The 24,332-nt window shown below is 42.7% G+C and overlaps 2 protein-coding genes across 6 annotated transcripts in view; one reads left to right on the top strand and one right to left on the bottom strand.

The window, feature by feature from the left end:
* Positions 1-14,815, top strand: part of SFXN1 (sideroflexin 1) — a 40,927-nt gene extending 26,112 nt beyond the window's left edge. For 4 of the 5 annotated variants that reach the window (XM_083872102.1, XM_083872104.1, XM_083872103.1 and 1 more), the window contains 10 exons: positions 1,700-1,874; positions 2,480-2,650; positions 3,635-3,733; positions 5,036-5,111; positions 5,667-5,752; positions 6,977-7,104; positions 7,615-7,664; positions 12,687-12,736; positions 13,381-13,428; positions 14,701-14,815. In XM_083872102.1, coding sequence (XP_083728228.1) covers positions 1,711-1,874; positions 2,480-2,650; positions 3,635-3,733; positions 5,036-5,111; positions 5,667-5,752; positions 6,977-7,104; positions 7,615-7,664; positions 12,687-12,736; positions 13,381-13,428; positions 14,701-14,797 — 969 coding nt within the window. In that variant the 5' untranslated portion in view covers positions 1,700-1,710 and the 3' untranslated portion in view covers positions 14,798-14,815. Of the gene's footprint in view, positions 1-1,699; positions 1,875-2,479; positions 2,651-3,634; positions 3,734-5,035; positions 5,112-5,666; positions 5,753-6,976; positions 7,105-7,614; positions 7,665-9,313; positions 9,401-12,686; positions 12,737-13,380; positions 13,429-14,700 lie in introns of those variants that run through there. The other variant, XM_083872105.1, reaches the window with a different exon arrangement.
* A 320-nt stretch (positions 14,816-15,135) lies between these two features.
* Positions 15,136-24,310, bottom strand: KIF20A (kinesin family member 20A). Its single transcript, XM_083872110.1, has 19 exons — positions 24,254-24,310; positions 23,651-23,823; positions 23,103-23,192; positions 22,854-22,973; positions 22,264-22,402; positions 21,981-22,168; positions 21,747-21,891; positions 20,832-21,032; positions 20,482-20,593; positions 20,307-20,378; positions 19,626-19,769; positions 19,382-19,547; positions 18,951-19,115; positions 18,256-18,395; positions 18,056-18,158; positions 17,112-17,319; positions 16,651-16,742; positions 16,251-16,388; positions 15,136-15,421 (listed from the first exon to the last, which is right to left on the bottom strand). The coding sequence occupies exons 2-19, from the start codon at positions 23,804-23,806 to the stop codon at positions 15,149-15,151; spliced, it is 2,652 nt and encodes an 883-aa protein (XP_083728236.1). The 5' UTR covers positions 23,807-23,823; positions 24,254-24,310; the 3' UTR covers positions 15,136-15,148.
* Between the last annotated feature and the right edge of the window lie 22 nt (positions 24,311-24,332).

Below are 24,332 nucleotides of genomic sequence, written 5' to 3'. Positions count from 1 at the left end.
TCTTTATTTTGGTGGAAAAGAGGGTTTGAATAAATGAGTGCCTTCACAGGGCTTTGCAAAACCAGCAGTTCCCCCTTTAGACCAGAAGATGGACTATTAATTCACGACACAGCACAGAAGGGTGTTTTTAATAGCAAAGCACTAAGAAAAGGAAAAGAAACCTAAGGAGCGTCTCCTGTTGAGATGCTGTGCATGAGAAACCTGTTCTCCAAATCTGTCCTGAGCCTTTTTTCATTTCCATGATCTCTGTTCATCCTGCAGCATGCCTGGTTGAGAGATGTACACATGAAAATAATCCTGCTAATAAACAGTGCTGTGTAATAATAAACTTAACAGTGAGGGAAATGTAGTGAAAAAGGGGGAAAATATTAGTTTCCCCTACTGTACCAGCTTTATTAGCATTCTGGTATCATAGAATCACAGAATGATTTGGGTTGAGAGGGACCTTAAAGATCATCTAAATTGGATCTTTGTATAGAAATAGAAACATTTATGTTTATAATATAAATATATAAATATGGATTTGTATAGATCCAATTTCTTTCTGCCATTTGAGTAAGCATAATTTGGAGGAGGATTTTTTTTTCCCACTGGTTGTTGAATATGTTGCAGAAATTTATTTTAAGAAAGTTAAAATCCATATACTTGTGCTATGGAGGGACTGTCCTTTTTCCATTAGATGTTGAAGTAAACTTAGTCATCCTGAAGTAATTTTTGCTTTTCTGGACTTTATGCCCCATAAATGCAAAACTCTTCAGGGTCTTTCATTGTAGTTCTTTAACCATCTTTGAAGTATCATTAGGAGATCTGGTCATGTGTTCATAATGTAGCAAATCGTTGCATTATATAATCTCTGTTTTGTTAAAACATGGATTTAGAGAAAAAGCATTTATTAAAATAAATTGGTGCATTTGTGTTTCTTATTTTTGGTTTGTTTTGCTATGCCGGAGTAGTTAACTGGATTTTATTAAATGTTTCATCTGTCACTGCACTTTATAGCACTTCAGGCATCTCTTGAAATAGTTGATTTCTCTTTCCCTTCAATCCATTATTTTCAACAAGCAATAATTCATCACTGAAGTAAAACACTTTCTGATTGTATATTGTTGTTTGGTGTGTCTGTTTATTAATAACCTTCTGTGCTTCCTTTGCATCTGCCTCATCCTCAGGTATTTGTACAAATGTAATAAGTAATGAGTACTTAAATCTTGGGCACACAGTACAGATGGAAAATTAGATCACTGAAAGTAGAGGAGTTCCACCCTTGACAAAACATTGTAGTTAAAATAATAATTAAATCCTAAGTAGTTTTATTACAGTGCTTTTATTATTGACTGTTTGAATGGATTATGCAAACAGCAGCACCCCTCTGAAATTGTATCTAAAAATTAAGATGACAGGTAGGTAAAATAGTGTTGCAGGAACTTAAATTGAGGGTGTTGCCTCTATTTCTTACAGTTTTACAGTCTCACTGTTTAAAAAATAGTGTTGTATAATAAGTAATGTATAAACCTTTTGGGGCACTGGACACAGAAGCATTTCTGTAGACTTACCCCTTTAAACCTCCATTCTGCAAATTCTTTGGTGTTTGTCCTCTGGGATTTTACTCTAAATGTGGCCACTTTTCATCCTGCAGGTTCTAGATGCATTAGGAAATGAGTGGAGTTTTGAATTGCAAATGTTGATGTTTTCTTGGCAGAGCTTTTGAAGATGGCACCAGAAATCCCATTAAATATTAACATCAAGGAGCCCCGATGGGATCAAAACACTTTTCTTGGACGAGCCTATCACTTCTTCACTGTAACAGACCCCAGGAATATTTTATTATCTAATACCCAGCTGGAAAATGCAAGAAAAATTGTGCATGATTACAGGTATGACATTGACTATTTCTACTACGTGCCCCAGAAAGTCCAAGTCAATGATAAGTACATGGTGATATATTTAAAAGGAAATACTTAAAACATTGTATTTGTTGCAACACTCCTTATTCTCACTTCAGAGCTTGAAACCCCTTTATTTTTAATCAAATTTGCTGATGGATGGAGAAGTTATGCCCCTCTTAAGGGTTCTGAACTACAGAAGTGTCTAGTTCTGAAAACAGTTAATATGACAACAAGGCTTAAAACTTCCTCTTATGTGTAGCACTTGGAGCAATTGATTTCTTAAATACTCTCAAAGTGAATTTTCATAGTTTCACACTAAATACCTCAGAAATTTTACCTCTACATTTTAGCTCTGAAACCTAGTGCAGGTTTGAGTAAATAGACACAGCCAACATAACCACTGCTGGGAGTTTTAATTCTTATTTCACCAATCCATTTAAAAGCTGAGGAATCTCTACAAGATTACCTAAGAACCTCAATTAGCTTAGAATGAACATCCCCAAATCCTCTGATGTCACATTTCTCACAGGAGTTTGCAGAATTTTATAACAGTTGTGCTTTTGCTGTTATACTCTTTCTTAACCTGTCCCAAGACAAGGTATCGTGGCACCTGGCTTGACAGAAGACGAGTTGTGGAAAGCAAAATACATCTATGATTCAGCCTTTCACCCAGACACTGGGGAGAAGATGGTACTGATCGGCCGAATGTCTGCCCAGGTCCCCATGAACATGACTATTGTAGGCTGTATGATGACCTTTTACAGGTGAGAGATGGCAATAAAACACATCAAACAATTGCCTGCAAATTAGAGAAGTGAAAATCAATGTTATTGTCAAGAGATTTATTGTAAATATTCTTAAATGTGAAATTTTGCTAGCTTTTCTTCTTCTCTCTCCTCATTCCCTCACACTGATTAACGGTTCTTTTTAGAAGTAGTTTTGAGATGAGCCCTTAGCCCTTCTTCTTCACCACCCCACTTTCCCTCACACTGGGAAATGTTCCAAAATCCCATCTGTGTGGAGGACAAAGAGAAGAAGATCCCTAGGAATTTCCAGCCTTACGGGCATGCAGGGTGTTCTGGCTGCCCTATAAGTACTCGGAATACTTCAGTCTATTGGTTGTAGAGTTCCTGCAGCTCCCCTGTGGTCCCTGCATTTCCTCAGTGGTTCTGGAATCTCCAGGACAATGAAGCCCACTGGAGCAGAGCCTGTCAGTGCTTTTTTACCAGGATGATGTTTCTAACATCTTTCTCAATGTTAGAAACACTTTCTGACACAGGATGCAGGGAATGGTGGGAGCTCAGAAGAAACAGCAGCAGCCTTTCGGATGCTGAGATTGTACAAACTCCTGACACACACCCCGGTTTTGGATGGTGTTTATAAAACACGTGTGTGCTTTAAGTTGCAGTCAAGAAGAATATGAATCAAACCCCCAGCACAGCTGCCCATTCCCAAGCCCTGCCTTATGTTAACTGCTTGTTCTGTTATCTGTAACACTTAGAAAATCTCTCTACCTTTTCTTTGCATTATCATTCAGGCTCAAAGCTAGGTGATTTTTAAATTCTTCTTCTAGAGCAACTCTATCAAGTCAGCATCTCACTGACTGTATTGTTTCATTCAAATAAGCAAAAACTTCTGCATGGTTACTGCTTGTGGTGGCTTTTCTCAATCTGTCGTTATTTTCTCATGCTGTTAATTCAACTGTGAGTTTAATAATAATAATGATTACAATTGTTTCTCTTTTCAAGGACGACACCAGCAGTGCTTTTCTGGCAGTGGATCAACCAGTCCTTCAATGCTGTAGTAAATTACACCAACAGGAGCGGGGATGCCCCAATCTCTGTCAGGTCAGGCACTGAACCTCCTAAGTCTGATGAGTTTAGAAGTTGCTCTTTGATATACTTGAACATGGTTGTGTATTAAAGTTTGAGGTGAGGCAGGGATAGGTTTTTCCATCTGTACTTATGATAAATTTGATTTGCACAGATGAGAAGTCTGAGAATGGCAGAGCTGAGAACTCCATTTCTGCCATTAAAGACAAACCTGAGCACCTTGATCAAAAGCACTTAACAGGAGTCTGTGTTTCAGGGCTCAGTCAACCATTTGCAAGTTTTCCTCCTCAGTTTGGTGTCCTACCAGGATATTCCTAAGCTGATATTTTGTGAGGACCTTTAGTTGTGTCACTGTGCCACCTTCTCAGTGCCAGCACATGCCACACTGAGGGTTCATTTGCAAAAAGAGATTCCTTCAACTGGTCTATGTTTGTTTCTACTTGATGTCTAAAATAGAGACTATATAGATGCAGAAAGTAAGAAATCTTTAAGTAAGAAACTGAAAAAGGGGAAATTTAGGTTAATAAACAGAAAAAAAATCTTCCCTGTGAGGGTGGGGAGGCCCTGGCAGTTATCCAGAGAAGCTGTGGCTGCCCCTGGATCCCTGGAAGTGCCCAAGGCCAGGTTGGACAGGGCTTGGAGCAGCCTGGGATAGTGGAAGGTGTCCCTGCCCATGGCAGAGGGTGGAATAGGATGAAGTTTATGGTTCCTCCCAAACCATTCTATGATTCCATTAATAGAAAACTGGAATTGCAATACTTGACTTTCTGGTTTTGGGGCTGACTTGCTTAAAGATGTCTGGGAGCAAACTCTGAATTCCAGCATATAGAGACACCTCCTAGGTGGGAAGTATGTAAAGTGTGGTTTGGGGCAGGTTGGGTTGGATTTGAGTGTTTGCAGCATAGCTGGTCTGTGTGGGTGGGGCTTGGTATGGCTTATTTTAATTACTATTATAGACATGGCCATGGAAATCCAAACTGATTTTACTAGGTTAAGCAATTAGGAAATTAAATAAAGAACTAACCCTTCAAGGTGTTCATTCAGATACATGAGAAAATGCTGAACAGGCAGCAATGCACAACCAGCAGAACCTGATTCAGTATTACAATGTGGCTTGAATATGATTTTTACTGCTAGTAAAATAAAAATGTTTAATTCAGTGTCCCACTTAGATCTTCCATCCCCACCTTATTGTAGTAGCACAAGAAAGCCTATTTAACTTCTGGGGGGATATAACTACATGTGTAAAATGTAATTGTTTTTCAAAATGACACCAAAGTAGCTGTGCATGTGCAAACATTTTCATTTCTGTTTTAGCCAGCTGGGAACAGCCTATGTTTCTGCCACCACAGGTGCTGTCGCAACAGCCTTAGGACTTAATTCACTAGCAAAGGTATTGCTGCTATTTTTTCTCTTCTTACTAAACTGTGATGTCCTGTGAGAAGCTCCCAGCTCATTTGTCTTCTGGTGTATCTGTGTCATGCACAGTTCCCACTGTGGAGTTGTTAGAGCTGCTCCTTTCTTTAGATCCCGACTTCATTTTTTTCCCCATGGAGTTGGGTTTGTGCATATCTGTCAAACAGCCCATGTTTGGTTCATGCAGACTCTATCTAATAAGGTGCCTTTTTCCCAGTTTCTTTTTTCACCTTTCAAAGCATCTAATAGCACTTGAAAATTAATTGGAGTTGTAATTGCACTTCCCTTTGATGATGCTAAACTCAGAATGGTTTTGCCACTCTCCTGCCACTGCTCACTCTGGAGAGAAGCATTTATGACTTATTTCTAGTTTGAATCTTGTTTTAACTCTGCCCCACCAGTGAGTTTTCACTGAATTTTAATGTAAAGGAAATAAGTCTGGTCTGTCATTAGCAGATGTAGCATTTCAATAAAGACAATGATTAAGTACATTTTTGTTTTCCTTGTTTTCCCCTCTCTGTGTGTTTTCCAGCGTGTCTCGCCTCTGATAGGGAGGTTTGTTCCTTTTGCTGCTGTTGCTTCTGCCAACTGCATCAACATTCCACTCATGAGACAAAGGTAGGAAAAAGAACAAAGATCACTCACGCTGGAAGAAAAGATGTTGTTCAGTTGGTAGATCAGCACGTTACTAAATAAAGCACATTTTGTATCTTTGGCTTGTTTCAGAACCTTGCAGAAACCTCATGTGTGAGGGTTTGACTGGTTGTTTTTAACAGGTATAAAATAGAACATCCTCATTCTCTTCAGATAAATATCCAAAGAGTTCTTCAGTCTTGGATCTCAGAAACCAATTACTGGTTCCTTCAAAACTTTGATCACATGGACCTTTGAATACCAGCGACACTTTGGAAAAACAGAGACATTTCAAAAATGGTGCTTGAAATCCCACCTGCAGCACTTAGTCATAGAAGTCAGGCTCTGCAGTTCTGTTTAATCATCCAGGTGACAAAAATAAGCAGTTTGTCAGAAACAATTTTTTCTTATGTGTTGTGATTTGACTAGGAATAAGAATAGTAGCAGGGAAAAGCTATTATAAACACAAGGTTATGGGCAGAAAAGGGAATATTTAGACTTTGTATTTACAGTGGAAGTTGATCTGTGGTAGTATTTTATCTTTTATAAAATCTGAAGAGAAAAGGCAGCCCTCAGGATGTCTGTTGTTCTCTCTGCTTCTCCCAGTATGAGTTTAACACCTAACCCTGCATTTGAGCAAAAGACCTAATAGAGAATAATGCAGTTACAGAAATCTAGTTTTGCTTGTGCTTCCTTTTATACTTTCAAGTATGTTCTTTGTGGTTGAAATGACAGCTCAGACTTGAATGCCAGGGGGGAATTTTCACAGAGCCTTCTGTTTCAACTCAGTGAAAATAATCCTCCTGTGTTCCATGAGCTGTCAGATAGGACAGACTCCACTTCCAGAGCAGTCCAGAAAATTCCACTTTTCTGAATTAATGTGTAAAGGATGCTCTCCCTTCTGTGGAGCACAGAAAAAGCACATCTCCTTTCCTCCCCCTTGGAATGCTGTGATCAGACTCCAACAGCAGATTGCTGTTACAAATATTCAGTTGGTAACTTCTCAACATGTTTTTCCTTGATCTTTCTCTGCCTTTTAAATTTTTTTTGTGCCAAGAAGCATTACAAACATACTCACTTAGAAAATAAAACAAAACAGAATTGTTACAGTTGACAATTTTAAGGGGACAAAGATAAGGTGACAAAAAAATGGTGAAAAAATAAGTTCACATCCATCACTGCTTTATTTTTTTATCCCTTGTTCAACAGGGAACTCAAGTTTGGAATTCCTGTCACGGATGAGGATGGAAACAGACTGGGTGATTCATCCAAAGCAGCTCAGCAGGCAATTGCCCAGGTGGTGGTATCCAGGATTCTGATGGCTTCTCCTGGCATGGGTGAGGATAAGTCCTGTGCAGTCCTGATTATCAATTCCTGCTGTGAGAAGGAGATTCAGTCCTATCCAAGTGATTTTCCACAGGGTCCAAATTACCTTACAGCTCCCCAGGCAATGTTTGCCTTGCTGTGAAGAGCTTCCCCAGGGAAATGTGGAAACATCCTCAGTGTGTTGCACTGAACTGCAGCAGGAAAGCTCTTGGGATGTTTGTGCAGAAAAGATACAGATAGCAAAGGAAAGGGAGGAGATTCCATTTCCTTGGAGTTGTTTTAGGTTCTCTGTAAGTGCCAAATGACTGACCTCAGGTTTAGTTACATTTGAAATTGCAGGTTTTGCTTATTTGTGAGAATTCACCTTTGTAAGTACCAATCCAATTGGCAATGTGAAATGAAAAGTCAGTGAATTACAAAAGCTGTGAAAATTGTATTATGGTATTAGTTCAGCTAAACAGAAAATGAAAACAAAGTGCCTTTCTCTCCAACGTTAATGCCTTTTTTTATCTTACTTGCAGCAATTCCTCCCTTCATAATGAATACCCTGGAAAAGAAAGCCTTTTTAAAGGTTAGTCTTAGATAATCTATCTCTATGTATTTCATATCCAAAGTTAATATTTTAATGAATTTTAAATACTTCCTGAATCTTCATATTTGCCTCCCAAACACTGTGGGAGGACATCCCTGTAGAACTTGCTTTACAGCTGTCACTTTCCTTCTGCCTTTCTTAGAGATAACTTGGTTCTTTTCATCACAGTGCAAGGTAACTTTGAGAAAATAGGAGCATTCTTGTTACTTTTATAATTGTTCTTAGAACGTTTCCTCCTATGAAAGAAACCTTCCTTGTACTGAGTCTTGGAATACAATTTATTGGGGGAAAAAAGAGCATTCTAATAATGCTGGTTTTCTCAAGATAGCAATAAGGAGGCCATGCTTACCTGCTGTAGTAGCAGTCTAAGTTTGGAAACAAAAATTATGGTAAAAATCTCTCTTGCAAATTATCCTTTAAAGTTTACTGGATGTAAAATGCAGAGTAGGCATAGAATGGACATTCTTTATCAAAGATTATTTATTTTCCTAGATTCTTTTTATGCCAATGTGTGAAGTCAAATCCCTGGTGTTGGTAAATCCATTACCTACATCAACATTCTGCACTGTGTGTGCATGAGGGAGTAAAGAACAATAAGGGCATTAGTTACAGGGTTGTCTAACACGAGGGAAATAACATTCAGGTGAGGAACCCTTTGATTCTTTACCAGTAAAGGGAGTTTCATCCTCACTGCTGATATCATTGATTTAATTACTATCATTGATTTAATTTGCTCCAGGCAAAACCTCTGCCTGTGAGACCCACCCAAGAAGCCAAAGATAATCTGTCTCCTTCCTGTTAGAAAAAATTAGGAAAAAGGATCCGAGTCCCCAGGCCCTGCCTTGGGAAAGTTTGCGTGGGGACAAGGAGGACAAGCAGGGAAAGATTTTGTTTGGAATGGTTTTGTTTGTCTAAGATAAAGCTTTCTAAAGTGTTTAAATTTTATCTCTGACTGTTCCTGCCCTTTGTGTCTCTTGTGCAGAGTGAGATTACCCAGTTAGACACCTCATTTGAAAGTGTTTCTGTTTTTATCAGGCAGGATCAGATTGCCTGGGGGAGTTGTGGCTGCCCCATCCCTGTAAGTGTCCAAGGCCAGATTGGAAAGGACTTGGAACAACCTGGGATAGTGGAGGGGGTGGAACTGGGTGATCTTTAAAGTCCCTTCCAACCCAAACCATTGTGTGATTGCCTTCCAATCTTAAAATTTCTTTTTCCCTAAAGTGCTTTGCTTCCCTCCCACTTTTAAAAGAAAACACTTTTGCTCACAGTGTAAAAACAAGAAATGTGGCATTTGAGTTTCAGGGTAAAAATCAGTGTGTGCTGCTTTTATCTCCTGGAAGTGAGCCTGCAGGGCAGCCAAACACACCACAACTTGTGATACTGTGATATTCTTGGGAATGTATTGCCTGGAAAATTAACCCTTGTTAAAAAAAAATTAGGAAAAATATTATTTTGTATGTATTTAACATGTGAGAAAAGTCACAAAGACATTGCCTGAGCTGACAATTACAATGTAACAAACACAATGACATTTGTGAAGAAGTTGCAGCAATCCTCAGGGTCTGGAGACAAAATACCTGTTGTTTTTGTGTGGTGTAATCAACATAAGGGTGTTGTGAATTTTTCAGATCAGCCAAAATGAGCGATTTCTGCAGTGACTACTCAGTGGTCTCTGGTCCCATCCTGACCGTTTGTGCTCACCTGTGCTCTCCCTCAGCCTCAGAGACTGAATCCAGGTGAAGCACTGCTCTGCAGGTAGCCAGTGGTGTAACACCTGGTAGAGATTTAGTATTAAACCCATGAAGGAATGAGCTGCATTTTTAACAAGCAGCTTCTGCATGGAGTTTGAGAAGCACCATCCCAGCACTCCAGCACCATCCCCACACTGCTTTACTAACTCCATGGCCTCTGCTTCACTGCCACTCCTGGAGATAATTCCTGACTGCTTGCCCAAGCCTATTAAGCAACACAGAAGGCCAAAAAATAGGCAAATGGTTGTGAAATGATGAACAAAATTAGAAAGCTGGCCTGCAGTAAGACAGAGAGAAGGAAATGCTCCTGGGATGTTGCTCTCAGAGCAGCCTGTCATCCTGTGATATTTGGGATAAGATGTAGGTCATGTAGCCCAACTCATCCCCCACATTCCCACAGTGTTTTGCACCAAGACATTGGTGTGAATTAAGAACATTCCCAGAAGTTATTGCTAGAAGATGCCTCAAGAATGTTCTCAGAACACAAGCACGTATTTGCTGCTTCAAAAAGAAATTGCCTTGGAAAAGTATTTTTATCTGTAGAAGTGCTTTTGCCATAGCTTTCAGCAGCACCTTTGGGGCCTGTTTATGTAATTATGCAGCATAGCAGTAATTGATTAGGCTGCATAATGTCTATTTTCATATCCCTGTGGCCATGCTCCTGACCAGCTCTGTACAGAACCAAGTTATTTTAGCTGCTGCAACAGAAGGATCCATAAAGAGCCTTCCCCTGAGGCACAGGGTTTATAGATTTTACTTACAGGTAACTTTTCTCCTAAAGAAATAAATTGGGTTTTTTTCCACAGAAACTTATGAAAGTCTCAATCAACACTAAAAATTTTGGACTTATTACTACCCTTACACAGCTTTAACTACAGTTTCTCTTCTGTTCTGCATATTGTATTAACATCCAAGTTGATTCTAGAAGTTTCCTCATATATCCTTGAAACAAGCTCCTTGGGATCTTTTAATCTGCAATTAAAGTCTGTATTCAAAATGGTTACAAAACCAGAACAGAGAGCCTTTTCCTTCTAGCATTGTTCTTGAATGTCTTATGCCCTGAAGTCCTCCATGCATTCCTAATTTCACTGTCATTTCATGTATTTATTTTTTTGAAAGCAGGCATAGCTGGCCTGGGAAAGCTGACAGATTTTTAGATCCAACGAAGGAAAGAGGCAGTTAGAGAAAAGCTGATTCTCCTTACGGCTTTTGTTTGCTTAATTATCATTTCTCCATTTTCTCTGTTTGCACTAACCACTAAAATGTCATAAAGACATAAATTAAATCCTAATTCACTGGGAACTGTCTTCTCCCAGAGTTAAATGATAGTTCTCTAACACAGTGAATTCTTCTGCTTTCTCTTGTAGTTTCTCTCTCATTTTCTCTCTTTGTGGGGGTGTGCAGCCTGCATTTGAATTTTGTTTTATTGTTTTACATTGTTCCCTGGGCAACTCCAATTCTCAATTCTGACCTCCCAGTGTTACTTTTTCCTCACCATCTTTCTGGATTAGTGCAGCCTGGTAACGTTCTTGAAAAATAAAGGCTGTAATTCAGATCAAGTTGGCAAAAAATGTTCCAGCACATAAACTCCATGTTCTTTATGGAGTCTGTATTAGACACCTCTCTCTGAGATCAATTACTAACTCTGACAAAGGCATGAAACCATTTATTCCTCTCAGGGCACCTTCAAATAGCCTTTTCAGTTATAAAATTGTATTTGGGGCTTTTCTGTTACATCCCTTGGATCCCCTTCCCTCCCTTCTCAGAGCCAGTGCAGGGTGTGGCTTGTGTTCACCACCTCTTGCCATGGACTCTCACGGGGTGTAAAATGAAAATTTGAGGTGAATTTGTCTCAGCTGAGGGTCAGATGGAAGTGTTCAGAGAATGCCAGGACAGCAAAGCTCTGCAGCTCTGCTGCCTTCACTCTTCACCTTTCTTGCTGTTGTTGTCTGTCCCCATTTGTTATCTCTTGTTGCAGGTTATTGCTGAATTGCACAGTTCTTCCTGCACTCATTTCTGGATTACAGATTGACTCCACGAAAAAAAGAAAAAAAAAAAAAGAAAAGAGAAGCAGTTTTCTACATTGTTTCTTCTCCCTCGGGCTCTGGAGAAATTTTACTCCACACAGGCTCATTTTTTCCTGCCTCAGACACTGCTGTGACCTCCCTCAGCCCTGAGCTTTGTCCTCCTGAGCTTTCTACATTTCCTTTATCCATTTCTACTCTCAAACAGTGCCCAGGTTTTTTTCACCATTTTCCCCTCTAACTTTTGTATCTTGAGAAATTCTTCTTGCAGAAACAAACGTCATCTTCATTGGAAACATCATCCACTGTATCAAGTGATTTTTACTTTGTGAGCTGTTTTGTTTTAAAATTCCCTTTGTGTCCTCATGGCAGCTCTGTCTGTCCTGCTCTTAGTGGAGGAAGAGGCAGCAGAGTCCACTGAACAGCTCTGGGTTTACTTCATTAGTAATGAATTTCAACTAAAATTCTACCAATGAGAGAGGGTGGATTCCTAAATAATTTTAAAAGCCTGCAAAAATTTTTTTCTTGGCATTTATTCAAGTTCTGCAAAAGTTACAGAATTAATGAGGCATGTGGGTTATGTGTTGCTTTCTCAGCTTTATTTTCCCAATCCTTCAACCCTTCTTTTCTTCAATAAAAGGTGAACTCTTGCAGAACTGGAGTGTTGCTACAGGGACGAGTTTCTGCACATCAGGGGAAATCATATGACAGGAGAAGGGCCTAAGAGAGGCAGATTTACATCTCCCTTATTTATGGCTGGTGGCTCTAAATGCAGGTTAAAACCTTTTGATGCCACCAAAGGGAAGGAGCTGTAACCAGACTGAGCTCTTCCTTGGAATCCCTGGGCAAAACTCCCTGTGCCCTGCAGAGGTGTGGCAGCACCACTCCAGATTTCAGCTCTGTTGCTACTGTGGGCTTGTGAGAATGAAAGCAAAGGCCCAGGAGCTGATCCTGAGTCCCAGAGCCACTCACCCATTGGAGTTTCTAAAGGAATTTTACTCAGGATCACTGTGTTCATTGATTCCCCAGGGAATTTCCTTGCTGCTTTCCAAAGGGATTTGGCTCAAATTGGAGCTCAGCATGAAGCCACGCTGATCAGGCTTTTGCCTTCACATCTCAGAGTCTTTTAGGTGCAATTCTGTCTCTTGTAAAACAAGAATTTCAGCAAGGTGAGAAGCAGGAAGAAAAGATTCCAAACTCATTGTGTGTGGTTTTATTTTCAACAGAAATTTCCTTGGATGAGCGCTCCCATTCAGGTTGGATTAGTTGGACTGTGGTAAGTGGTTTCTTTGGGTTGGGTCTGCTATCTTAAGAGATACTTGTAGGGGTTTGGAGAATGCAGCAGTATTTGCTTTATTTAAAGGAAAAAAGGTTGAGAGAGTTACTAAGGGCACAGCAGTTATTTCCATCTCTGTAACTGGTAAAATATCATGTTAAAAACAAAAAAGCCGTTAGCAGGGAAGAAGCTGCCAAGAAAAGCAGAGGGAGGGAGAAAGGGAGTGGCAAAAAAAGGAATGTGGCAGTTTGATTAGAAAAGATGCTTTGGCTGCTACCTCTAAACAGTCAGAATCTCATCCTGGAGGTTGATGAATTCTTGAAACATTTGGTTAATGGGATTTAATTTGCTGTGTTCTGGCATTTTTTGCTGTCCTGCACATCAAGGTAAAACACTGTAAGGAAATCAAATGGTAATTTTAGATTAAGTTGGGAGTGTAATATTGAAACATTTAGTGCTATTTGTAGGTAAATGATTTCACAAGGTGCAATGCAGTGAGAAATAAAAGTTACATTGCACTTTGTGGAACTTTATCTCACTGTGTACAGAAAACAAGAAGGCTTTTTACCTAAACCATGTGTATAAGATTTTTGAATTCCATTTTAGCACCCTAAATATTGTAAACCTGGTTTTGTCTCCTCTAGTCTCGTGTTTGCAACTCCCCTGTGCTGTGCACTGTTTCCTCAGAAAAGGTGAGTACTGCTGGGAATTATTCTCACTTTAATGTTATTCCAGATCCAGTCATGGTGCTGCACACAGACACAAACACGAGATCATTGCCTGCTCAAGCAGTTTTAATTCCCATATAACAAAGGTGATAAACAAGAGAATATACAGAAAAGTAATAACTATGTTATTCATCAGTAATATATAATAGTTGTTTACAAACCCCAGCAGCTCAAGATGAGTTCTGTACAATATATTTATGTTCAGTAAGGTTATGAATGCACTAAATACAGTCAGAGCCCATTTTATTTTCAGCGGAAACTCTTCTAGTTATACAGAAGAGCACTGGACTATCTGTGCTTTTTTTATTATTAATAGTTTTCCAGACTTTTTCAACAATACAGAAATAGTACTGAAAGGTGTCTTAGAAATCATATTCATTATAACTGAAATCATTATGAAATCTGAATTAGTTACTTAACAAAAAACTTAGCTCAATTTGGTAGTATGCACAGGACCTTAAATTCAGCTGTCCCTCTCATTTTAATAGTGGTTGTCTAAACTCAACAAGCTGCCAGATGTACTTTAAACAATCCAAGCTTGAGCTGAGTCCATTAAAATGTTGAACAACTGAGGCAGCTTTTGACTTCCAGAAAACAATAGGCAATTCTCAGTGTTGTTTGAGTACAACAAAGCTGCCTGACACCATCTGTCTCCCTGCTTGGCCTAGGACAGAGGACTGTGGTAAACAAGTGTCACTAGGCTACCTGGAGATGACTTAACAAACCAGCCCAGCACACCTGCTACAGTTCTTGATTTCAGCCAGGGCTCTCCAGTTCAGAGGAAGATTAGACCTTGAACTGTGCTCAGGAAATTGCAGCTGTTCAAATGACCTGGCAGCTTGGTTCATTTTGCTGTGGAACCAGCTCTCATAAAAACAAGCCTTTTATTCAACTGAATAAAATCACTTAGTAAATTAAATAGGCAAATATATTATATGGAATAAAAACTCTTTTAGGAAGGTAAGTTTCTATTGCCAGCAAGAACCTAAGCAATGAAGTGGATCCTTATCCTCATGGTAGTACCAACAGCCCTTTCCTGACTCCACAGACTATCCCAGTGCCTTTGGAGCAGGGATTCATGTGCCCTGGTCTGTGAGCCTGCTTCCTTGATGAGATGTTTAAAAAGATCTGAAACCTCTTTTGTCAATGTAGGAAGTTTAACCAGATGTATTGTCCATCCTATTTTCCCTTCTGGTGCTTGTTTGATGTAACCCCTTTACTGTTTCTCTTGCTCAGTTCGATGTCCGTGTCAAGCTTGGAGCCAGATTTGCAAGCCAAGATCAAAGACAGCAACTCTGACCTAGAACGAGTATACTTCAATAAAGGATTATAATTCAAGGAAGGCAAAGTATCTTTCAAGGAGAAACTTGTGAACTTATTTTTTGAATTGTGTGCCAACATAGACAAGAACACACCTTTATCTTGTCCTTTTGTTAAACAAGTTTGATCGTCTGCATTGCTTTACAGTCAAAAGACTCCTCAGTGTAGTGTGTAAAGTACATAAGGTCACTTTGTCCACTTTGGTATCGATTGAAAGTTTAAACCTACATATGCAGAGATGTTTACATAAGTTCTCAAGCAGCTACAATAACAATAAACAAGCGCACAATGAAAACCAGATGCAATCATATTGGATTTGCCACCTGTTCCAGTAATAGCGGGGCAGGGACCTCCTTTTGAAAAGTCACAGAGCAACTGAACGGAGTTGCCACCCTCTGGCAGCCACAGGCCGGGTGGCTGAACGTGTCAGGATGTTGTGCAGGAAGGGCTTTTTGCCGGGAGGCTGATTGGGCTGCAGGTTCTCCCTGTTGGCACAGAAGCGTTTCTTGAGGGCGGAGGTTGGCGGCGCCTGCAGCTTCTGCACCGTGTGGTACTGCTCAGCAATGCAGGCCGCCTTCTTGCGCAGGTCCAGCTTCACCAGCATCATGTTGTTCTGCAGCTCTGCCAGGGTCTGGTCCTGAGGAAGGCAGGGCAAGAGATATTTAGATTAAAAGTATCAAAGCATAGAAAGAAAAGCCCACTCCTAGTTGGAACAGACTTATAAGATCCTCTTGTTCTCTGCATTTAGTAAACCGGGTTGCTCCAAGCCCCATCAAACCTGGCCTTAAATGCTTCCAAGGATGGAGCAGGCACAACTTCTCTAGGAAATGTGTTTTGAGTGCTGAAGCACTCAGTTAAGATTTTTTTTTTCTTAATATCTAGTCTAAATCTCAGTGTGAAGCTATTCCCCCTTGTCTTGTTATTCTCTGCTCTTACAAGAAGTCCCTCTCCAGTTTTCTTGTAGGCTCCCATCAGGTACAGTGACAAGTTGTCTTAAGTCCCTGGTTACTGTCAACTGAGGAGGATAAACTGTCTTTTGCCAAAATTCACTAACTCTTCTAAATAAGACCATGCATAAAAGCTTCTACTGTCAACAGTGTAGCAGTTCAGTAACACAGAGGAACAGTAAGGGTGGGACAAAGCTGACTCCATCCTGCTGCAAATATGCTGCCATAGCAACTGTGATGGTGTGGATAAGGAAATGAGAACTCTGAATTCTCCTATTTTAAGTGCAGGCTGCCAGTTAACTGAACAAGAGCAATTTGGGTCTCCTGTGGAGAGGTAAACACACAACTGACTCAGCCATTGAAAAAAATCAGCAGTAGAGCTCCCTTCACAAAAATATACAGTACATACTAACAAACATTAAATCATTTTTATTTGCAGCAGCAAGAACTTTGGTTGCTCTGATTATGGCAAAGCACACAGACTAAACCCCTCTCCCCCATGCAATCCATACACATCACCTGTCTTGCCAGGATGTCATCACATGTGCCCAGGGCTTCTCGCAGCTTCCCTGCCCCTGTGCTGTGGCAGCACGCCCGCTCTGCAGACTGGAGGGACTCCCCAATTTTTTGTAACTCTGAACGCAGCAATCTGACATTCTAGAAGAGAGAGGTTTAATGCAACAAGCTGGTTTTGGCACTGCTCTGCAAGCAAAGCCACTCCAAGGTAATTCAGACATGCAGCACTGAGGGAGGATCCCATCTGAGCGATCACAGATACCACAACCTTCAACAGTTCTGTAAGTTCAAGAAACCCGTTTCATTTGTTTAAAAACCTGGAAACAGCAGCCCCAAACACTATTTTAGGCTGGCAACCACTTTGCCTTGCAAATGTTCTTTTCTGTAACACAACTGGAGTTACCTTCTGTCCATCCTCCAGCTTCCTGTCCACATCCATAGTAATGGGTTTTGCAGAGGGAGGTGGCTCCACTAATTTCTGGTACTTGCGCAACTCTAGAAACAGACAGAAAGTAATGAGCAACTACTGAGTGGTCAGCTTTCAATATTTCTGAAGCTCAGGACTTCCCTTGAAGCTTGAAAGACCTTTTGAGTTTGTGCAGAAAGGCACAAACGTTCCAGGCTTCTCCCATTCATTTAGACAAAGGGACTTAAGAACTTGAATGGAAAGATTATCCTGCCCTGAAGTCCATTTTCCTGTGAAAATGAAGTGAAACTATCTAGCCAGCACATTATTCCTGTCACCTACAACTCAAATAATGTTTTCAGGGTGTCTGGATCCAATGTACCCTGAAGAAGGTCTCTCTAACCCTGCACAAGGATCTCTCAGCACGGTTCAGAACTGGTGCAGCATTGCTGCCATACCTGTGCTTGTGGAATTCAACTCCTTTTGACACTGCTCCAGCCTGGCTTTGGTGTCTGCCAGCTCCTGCTGCAGAGCAGACGAGGTGGCCACTCGCTTGGATCGACGTACATTTTGCTCTGTATCCTTTTGTTTGGCATCCAAGCTCTCCAGTTTTTGTTTGGCCTCCTGCAGAGCAGCTTTGAGCTCCAAAATCTCCTCGTCACGCTCCTGAGAAAGGAAGTTTGTTCAAATAGTCAACAAGATTTTTGTGGCACAACTTGTCTGAAAATTTCCATGTCTTTATTCCTGGAGAATTTCTCAATCCCACACTTCACACATTGAACCCAGCCTTTAAGGTCCGTTTAAGCGAGTAAAGCAAACCCACTTCCTGGGAACCTAAAGTGCTTTTTTACAGGCTCTGAAGAAGAGGGATTGTTCTGAGAGTTGGCATCTTCAGAGCAATCTGCAACAAGTCCCACAGGTCACTCAAATGCCATAGGCATGAAAATATGGACATGAAAATATGGACATGAAAATATGGACATGAAAATATGGACATGAAAATATGGACATGAAAATATGGACATGAAAATATGGACATGAAAATATGGAGCCATCCTCACAACTAAGAGCAAGAAGAGAAATTTGCACAATTTGGGTGAATCTGAAGAGCCCAAATCAAGCCACTAGTGAAAAGAGTATGGGGGGAGAGAATCATGTTGAACAAATAGGCAAGTCAGGGTGGTTGCACATTAACTTCCAGATTGAGTGTTCAAAATTAGGAAGCCAAGTGGGCTACATAAAGTAGGAGACAAGAAGCAAAAATTGTGGATCAAGAGATGAAATAATATCACCAAAAATACCTCAGATCTTTGCATAAAGATCTTCCTGGATTCAAGTACCCAGAAGTCCCCTCCCAACCCACTGCCACTTTCCTGATGTCATTGCATTGCCCTGAACAAACCTGCATCTTCTCCTGGTAGTGGTCAGTCAGTAACTCCTTCAGGATGGTCATTTTACCCTCATACAGTTCCTCCAGCTGCTCTCTCTGAGCATCCACGTGTTGGCTACAAAGAGAACAACCAATTCCATGTCAGGAACAGGCAGCTCTTGCTGCTGCAGCTCATCCTGAGCAGAGGGAGGGGAGAACAGCACAGGTGGTACCTCCACCACTGCTCCTTCTGCTGCATGTGCTCCAGCATCTCGTTGCAGATCTCCTCACGCAGGCGCACCTCGAGCTGCAGCTTCTTCTGCCGCTCCTGCACCAGCAGCTCCCGTGCGGCTTCGACCACGCGCAGCAGGTCCTGCAAGGGGAACACAGCTCCACTGCCCACACTGCACAACAGGGTTAATACCTGGAGTAAACTAAGTGATCCCATGTATGCAGGATGCAGTGATCTAGAGTTAAGGGTTTAGTCACTTGGAAAGAAAAGTTGCCCGGGTTTGCTACCTTGACAGCTTGAGTCTCTGTAGGGGTATGATTTCATTTTGATCTTTCATCTATCCCAACTGCCTGCTTCGAGTATCTAGGAAGTTTGATTGGTTTTTGCCCCATTTAGCCTCCTGTTCTGTCTGTTTTCTAGATTTCCCTTGCAGAGAAGGAATTATAGGCCTGCATCTGCACTCTAACTGCCACTATTCCACAGGTGACAAAGTGCTTCCAAATTCAGCATGTGTGTCAGATTTAGACCAACCGCAGAAGAGGTTCCTAGTTTCCTGGGTCCTATCTTTTTCTGAGGTTCTGTGTCATCTCTCTTGGCATAGTGCTGAGCTCCAATCCCAGCTCGCCAGGCCAAAGCTAACAGTCATGTTCTTGACCTTCCATCCATATTAAAGCTGTAAATCAAATCACAACCCACCTTCTTCTCATACATGGAGACATCTGCCTCATCCTCAGTGTCTTCTTCTGATTCTACATCCTCCTCTTGCTCTGCCTCTGGACCCTGGCTGGTTCGCCTGTTGTGTTCTTTAATGATGGATTGTAAGGATGGAAGCCCCAGCTTTGTGGGAGGTGCCTGAACAAGCTGAAGGGGAGAAAAAAACCACCATTATCAGTTTGCAAAGCCTGAAAATTGTGTAGTCTTTAAACACAGCCCCTCTCTGCAACCTGTCAGCCCTTTCAGTTTAGCAGAATCTGGAAACACTCTGGAGGTAATAACCACTGGAGAAGCATAGGGAAAGTGTACAAGCATGTCCCCTCTCCTTGTGGTGGGAAGGGGCTAAGTCCCATAGAAGCAGGAGAAACCCAAGCTAGCCTGACCGTGCCATGATCCTGGTGTGTGTTACTCACCTGGCTGGCAATGGCTGAGAACTTGGCCACGTACAGAGTCTCATCATAGGTGGATGCACACTGGTTGATGTTGACAATCATGCAGGAACGCCCGCGCCCGGTGAAGAAGCCCTGGAACACGCGGGTCAGTTTGCTGTCCCGGAACGGAACCACCGCCTGCTTTGTCCTGTGGGAGAGACAGCAGTGAGCTGGGAAAGCAAAACAAAAATCCCTACACCTTCCCTCTGGAGGTGTGGATGCTCACTTGGCCTGCTGGTTCTGGCGGAGGGCGGCGATGCAGCGGCCCAGGGTGTGCAGGGAGGTGTTGATGTTGTTGGCTTCTTTCATTCGGTCTCCGCTTTTCTGGTCCTTGCAGCGCTCAGACCCCGCCAGGTCACACAGGGACAACCTGAGGGAAACACAGGGATAGTCACATCACCTACAGGGTCTGTCCTGCCATAATAGCAGGTTTACAGTTCAGACACCCTACAGTCACCTTCCCAGCTTCCCCATAAGGGCACAGGCCATTCTTTTGGGGTGCCTGGGCTGTTGATGGATGGAAGGCCCTGCCTGTAGGTGTTACACAAACTAGCAGCAAAATGAGCTTTGAAGTGCCAACTTCAAAGATTCTTTGCCAGTCCTCAGAACAGCCACTTTCCAGATAAATACATCCCAGGAACAAGCACCAGCAGCACTCAAATCAGCCCTGCTGCAAGGGTAAGGATGCTCACATTTACCTTCACTCAAAGATCCTGAGAACTACCTCAAGTTGCACCTTGCAGTACTCTTCAAACTCCTGTCAGTTCCAAGACTTAACACTGGGAGCATTTATTCCTTCCAAGTGCTTTCAACAACACCATCAAGATATTTCCCATACCCCAGGTCCTCAACCAAAGAGACGGGAAAGTTGAGATTACACCCAAATCCTAAAAAATGTGAAACTTACTCGCTGATTTTTGGAACAACTTCACTGCCACCTCTTTGCAAGTGCAGAATCCGAATGGAGAACACACTGTGACTGTAAAGAAACATCCAAATTTAAAATTTAAAAAAAAAAAAGGCAAACTTTAAAAGCCTCTCAGAATTGTATTTCTGCCTAAACAATCCCTCCCCCTTCAGACCTGCGGCTGGAGTTCTGGTTCATGTGGGTGCTCGCAAAACTCTGGTTTTTCCGACCCAGTTTCAGGAGCTTCCAGGCCTCATCAGCATCCCGGACATTGATCCAGTTCAGATCTGGAAAGCAAGCATACATTGGGCACAGCAGTTGGGAGACTTGCAGAAAACTTATCTCAGCCCCAACTTCACCAGTACACATCCTTGACATCAACAAATTTAACGATCCTGTAAATCCCGACATCAGATTTCTCTGTAGGGCTCCCCAGCATATCACTGCTAAACCTCCCACCTACTCAATCCTAAAGCCTTCCTAGCAGACCACTAAAGCTCTCAGTTCTCTTACAGGTGACTCTACCTTTCACATAGGGGCTGCCAGTCTGGTCCTCGCAGAGCCGCAGAGTTTGCCGCTTGCGGTTCTGCCCAGGTACAACTGGTTCTAACAAGTCGTAGATTAACTCGTTGTAGATCTCAAAGAAGGAGACCCAGATGGAGAACTGCACATCTCCTGTGCTGGTGAGTGAAATGCGATCCAAGTCAGCCCAGCAAGGGCCCGGTTCTGGGGAAAAAAAAAAAGGAAAACAAATCATGACTGCAGCTTTTCATGAATCCAACCAGAATCGTTTAGCTCTAGAGTGAGATACTTTCTTCAGCAAGAAAACCACCCCAGAAACAAATCCTTCTATTTACCTCCTCCCATTTGTATTTACTCTAATGCCCATCCCCAGTGAGACAGCCTAAAGTTTCCTTTTACAGTATCACCTGCTCTGTGTAAGGATTTTTATGTACTCTATTTTGACTCCAGAAATACAAGGTATTTCAAACATGAACTCTTGCCAGTATAACTGGAGTTTTAGTCCTTGTTATTTCAATCACTATGTTTCTGAATACCTAAGTAGCTGATAGTTCCCGGGTTTGATAGTCAGAGCACAAGTGCTCAGGGCAGCCAGTCACTTTGGCATCCTGCTTCCCAGCAATCCCCATCTCACAGCAATCAGCTGCTCAATAACCACATTCCTTTGGAATGAAGTGAGTGTCAAGTCATTTTTCACTTCACAAGGCTTGGTTATTATGGAGTGGTGAATTCTTCTGATACTGGCAAAATATATGCACAGAGTTCTTCTGACATGACATCTTACAAAAGGAAAATCTGTGAGGCTATAGCACCTTTCTCCCTTACCCACAACACAGCACCCAAACAGCCATCACCCTTTTCTTCCCTCATCCTCCAGCAAAGAGAAGGAGGTAATACACAACAGGCTCCCAGAAATACCTTCTGTCTGGCTGAGGTCTGAACGGTTGGTGAGTTGGCTGGATGAAGACAGGCCAGCAACTCCACTGTCAAAACTGCCACTGGTAGTGGCCTGGAGCTGAGATTCAGCACTGTGACTCCTCTTCAGTGGTGTCAGCAGCTCCTCCTTGAAGGAAACAATGAGCAGGAGCACACAGGTAGTATGACATTACCCCTTCCCTCTTACTATTGAACCCCCAAAGGCCCAGTGCTTACCTCCCAGAGACCCCCCTGCAGCATCATCTGCTTCTTGGTCTCCTCCTGCCGCACCTGCCTGCTGTCCAGCCAGGTCACCTCGTTGGAGAGGGCAGGTTTCAGGTCCATGGCCTGGTACAGCCTGTCCCCAACACTGTTGAAGATAGTTGCCAAGGAGCGAGGCAGGATCCCCCCATCCTGGGTGGTGCCTGCAGCCAGAACAGCAGCAAAGCTGAGCATTCAGAGGCAGAAGACAGAAAATAGCTCCTTCAACAGGCCCCACAACACCTGGTGCTTTCCTTACCCTGAATAGTGTGAGTCTTCCCTGAATTGGTGATGCCATAGGTGTAAACCAGACAGTTCTGCCCATTCAGCACATCCTTTACCACCTGCTTCATTGTCTCATCAAAGAATGATTTCTGCCCCACCTCTGGTCCAAAAATCTGTAAACCAGACACAGGAAAAATGGCTTAATGTAGATCTTTCCTATCCTTTGCTGATGGTTGCTCAAGTGATATTACATGGTCCTTTGTTCCCTGCACTAGCCATGAGCAAGAGACCCACCAGCAATTCCAGCTGAGCCCACTTCAAAAATAAGCTACTCATTTGTTAACTCAAATAACATTTCATATCACTGCAGCCCCTAATCTGTTTAGAGCCTCATGAACAGGAGTTTGCCATTTGCTGCCAAAAAAAGAGTTGTCAGAAACAGCTTAGAAAGAAAAAAAACTAATAAAACAGCTACTAAAACATGAAGTAAAAAGGATTGTGCATCACTGCAGAGTTCATGCAGTGCCTTGGGGTCAGTGGGTATGAATAAGGCTGCTTTTCAAGCTGCAAGGCTGGTTTAAGCTCAAATCACTTCCAGATGGGTCGTTTGTCCCAGTTACCCACCCGGGTGAAGGAGAATCTGTGCACTGCTTGTCCCACTCCTCGCTCCGTGCTCCGCATGGTGAAGGAATTCTTTGGAGCTTTTAGAATAAGGGTTTCTGAGTTCTCAATACAGACACAGCCCTAAAGAACACAAAAAAAAAAAAAAAAAAATCCATCATTGCAGTGGCTTACAGGATAGACAGCAAAGGAAAACAGCATCTCCCAGCAGGCACACAGCCACCTCAGACTCTGCTTTTTTCAGTGTCTCACCTGGTCTTCCCCCTTTTCCACTTCTGTGGATTTCAGAGGTCGAACTCTGAGGTAGACCTTTAATTTTCCATTATTGTCTTCAGCTACAGCCTGCAAGAATCAGCACACGTTAAATATGGCAGCCAGAAAGGAAGCACACAACCCCCCATCAGAGCACTGAACAGGAACCACAGTATGGAAAACACATGTTGGCTGTGCTGCTAGTGCTGAGGAACTTCTCTGCTCCCCAAATCACCAGCAATGCCAGAAGCTTTCTTAGGCATTTCTAAGCACACTAGCTTTTTTTTTTTTTTTTTTTTTTTTTTTTTTGATTGTTTATCTAATGGATTAGGCCAACAAGCCAAAGGCCTGACCCCAAAACCAAGCACCACCCCAAGTGACACTTGCTGCCCACTGCTCTCCCAGGAACTGCTCCCCCCAATGCAGAATTTTGCTCCTGCCTCTTCTGAAGAGTTCCATTGTTTCTGCATCACATCACCTTTGTACAGATAACAGCAGCCATGAGTAAAAACGCTGCCCTGTTTGTGACAGAAGAGCTCCAACCTCACCTGAGAGTCCTCCAGGTTTGGGGAGATGGCAGAGAACTCCGACAGCAGGTCCTTGCGCACGTCGGCCCCAAACCCCGCTGCCGTGGACTCGAGCACAGGGGAGACTGCAGCCTCATCGTCAGAAAACAGCCCTGGGGAGGCGAGTGCTTGCGCCATGGTGCCTCACACGGCTCCTGGGGAGAAACGGGCACAGGTCAGGGTGATGTTACAGCATCCCACATGTACAACCCCCTACCACAGCCATCAGTCCCCACAAACACGGATCCCCGCGTGGAACGCTCCCTGCACACAGAAAACTGCTTGAAAAGGTGCACACACACACACCGCCTGCACACGGGGAAACCACACAGCACCCCAGACACAGCCCGTACACGCACAAACACAACCCAGGACTTCAAATCTCCTTCCTGGACTGGACACACGGACACCCCACGGGACCGCTTCGCGCACACAGACCATCTCTACCTGTAACACACGGAACCAAACAGACCTAACGCACACACCAAGCACCACTCAGGGCACCCCCAAACCCAGACGCAGCTCCACAGCCTCCCCCCTCCCCTACATACACCCCAGCGCCACGCGAGGTCGGGCCGCACTCACAGGACTCCGCAGACACCACCGACCACCCCTCTCACCGCTCCGACCCCGCCGCCCCTCACGGACACTCAGCGTTTCAAAC

This window comes from Zosterops lateralis, assembly GCF_965231275.1.
Source record: "Zosterops lateralis genome assembly, chromosome: 14".
Taxonomy (NCBI): Eukaryota; Metazoa; Chordata; class Aves; order Passeriformes; family Zosteropidae; genus Zosterops; species Zosterops lateralis.
This window is presented reverse-complemented; position numbering and strand designations above follow the sequence as displayed.

Bases quoted from the DNA above. Each gene is read 5' to 3' on its own strand.
- KIF20A (XM_083872110.1), bottom strand. From the start codon at position 23,806: ATGGCGCAAGCACTCGCCTCCCCAGGGCTGTTTTCTGACGATGAGGCT. The intron at 19,116-19,381 runs GTGAGTAACACA...TCTCCCCTTCAG, and splicing joins TCTCAGCCATTGCCAGCCAG to CTTGTTCAGGCACCTCCCAC. The intron at 16,389-16,650 runs GTAACTCCAGTT...TCTCTCTTCTAG, and splicing joins AGCTGGAGGATGGACAGAAG to AATGTCAGATTGCTGCGTTC.